The sequence below is a fragment of the Mitosporidium daphniae genome (assembly GCF_000760515.2).
Source record: "Mitosporidium daphniae strain UGP3 chromosome Unknown contig-283, whole genome shotgun sequence".
Classification (NCBI taxonomy): domain Eukaryota; kingdom Fungi; phylum Microsporidia; genus Mitosporidium; species Mitosporidium daphniae.
In genome coordinates this window covers 1-1923 of record NW_013546530.1, presented here as the reverse complement: position 1 = coordinate 1923, position 1923 = coordinate 1, and the positions used below count along the sequence as shown (strand labels likewise).

At 40.8% G+C, this 1923-nt stretch overlaps 2 protein-coding genes across 2 annotated transcripts; one reads left to right on the top strand and one right to left on the bottom strand.

Moving 5' to 3' along the window:
- On the bottom strand, positions 1-1184 carry DI09_283p20 (uncharacterized protein; the record flags this gene model as incomplete). Its single annotated transcript, XM_013382736.1, has 4 exons — positions 1-151; positions 347-435; positions 500-698; positions 813-1184. Coding segments are annotated over 4 exons (811 nt in total), but the record flags the coding sequence as incomplete, so codon positions are not given.
- A 168-nt stretch (positions 1185-1352) lies between these two features.
- DI09_283p10 (uncharacterized protein) lies at positions 1353-1923 on the top strand (the record flags this gene model as incomplete). Its single annotated transcript, XM_013382735.1, has 1 exon — positions 1353-1923. A coding segment is annotated over one exon (571 nt), but the record flags the coding sequence as incomplete, so codon positions are not given.

Here is a 1923-nt window from a genome sequence, read left to right as displayed (position 1 = left end):
TGTCGGGCGTGAATTTTTCGGAGATAGAGCTGATGGCCAACTCCCCTTCATCATCACTTTCCTCTTCGTCATCAGAAGACGCTGATTCGGTTTCAGAGGTGTCATAGTCGATGTCCATTGGAACTGCTTGGCCAATCAAGAAGGATTTGTCCTTTTGATCGATACAAGATGCCCGTTCTTTGTTTAGAATTTCGTAGATACATTTTGCATAGTTGTTTGAAAAAGAAAACATTTCCGATTCTATCGCAAATTTGAGGGAAAAAGTTAGCGATGAATTGGTATCCGAATCGGACAAATGACACCAAACAAAAGAGCAGGAAGACTACATTCAAAAAGAACACCTTACTCTCTCCACATGCACAATATCAGAGGGCATGATATTCTGTGAATAATAAAGCATCTCTGCATTGTCCTTGCCGTGGATTCGTAGGTGATCTACAGAGTTAATGTACACGCGTACATTGGAAGGTTTCAACTGCGTAAATGGAGGCCGTCACACATGGGGGTAAATCTTCCTTATTTCCGGTTGCAGATATAAATAGGCCAGAGGAAATGTCAAACGAGTAAAGATAAACATTGGATGCCGAATGTGTCTCGAAAATAAGCACCCCCTCTTTAGTTGCAATCAAAGCTTTGGGCATCATTATTGATTCGATTTCCTTTTCAGATGCCAAGGCATAGCTTTTTCGGTTCTCACACTCAAATAAACATTGGGCCGCTGTTAGATGGAAAAGCTGGAGCGAATGGGCAGTGACATTTCCATCCGGGATGTATTGATATGTTTTCTTCTACAATGTAACCAACAAGCTTACAGATGAAGAGTCGGTCCATTTAAAGGCTTCTCTATCACAAGGCACACCCTGTGTATGGCGAGCAAAATTCATGCTCATGCAAATGGGAAAATTGAACTCAAAAGTCAATGGATCTACAAATTGGGATTTTGCATTAATGCCTGATTTTTGAGCAGCACTCAGCAATTCCTCCTCATCCTCGTCGAATAATCTTCTGATAACGATGGAATATGAATATTGCTCGTTCGCGGTTTTCACAAGCGTCGCATCAGCAAATTCATAGCTACAGATAAAATTGACAAAGCTACATTGTAACAAAAGAACCTTTGACGAGCATTTGGAATTCGCCATTTGGAATTTGAACAAGCGACTGTCCTTGCGAAGGGTCGCCATCGTTGTTCCATACGAGCTTCCCAATGTTTGAGATAACACTGGAGAACATTTTAGTTTCGGAAACTTAAATTGTCACTTGTGTTCAATTGATGCTTATTTTTATTTATCATTTTTTAAAGCTTTTTATTTGGTCCAAACCAACACACCCTTGTGTAGACCGTATTGCTGATGGCTTTTCCCCAATGTTTTCCATCCGATGGCAACGACTCCAGCTTCAAGGTCAACGAAAAAGACGAGTGCGTCCCAATATCAAGGTTCAAGCCTATTGAAAATCTCGATTTATTTTACGAATCAAACAAAAATTTTCTGCAAACTGCTTACCGAGATATAAATGAAAAAAAGCTACCACGGCCCTCTATTTTGGAAGATTATCATGACAACTGTGCGTTTGTTGGCCTAAATTTTGATGATTTCAAAGTGACCCTAAACCCCAATATTTTGCCGATTTTGGAATCTGAACAAAAGGCCCTTTACGGCAAAAGATGCGCAGCCATTCAGAAGTACAGAAGCACGCTCCATTCTTGGAAAAAAGATATAAAATCCAAAAGTACCAATAACAATCCGGGGATATTGATCAAGAAAAACTCGATTCAACCCTCTTCAAGCAAAGCCACCAGGCCAGTTCTTCTACGCTCACGGACATCCTCAAATCAGTCTCGAGATTCAAGCGTGGATGTAAACTATTCTAGCGATTCCGTTCGATCGGAAGAGGAGCTGAACAGGGTTTTGTTGTCTCTGT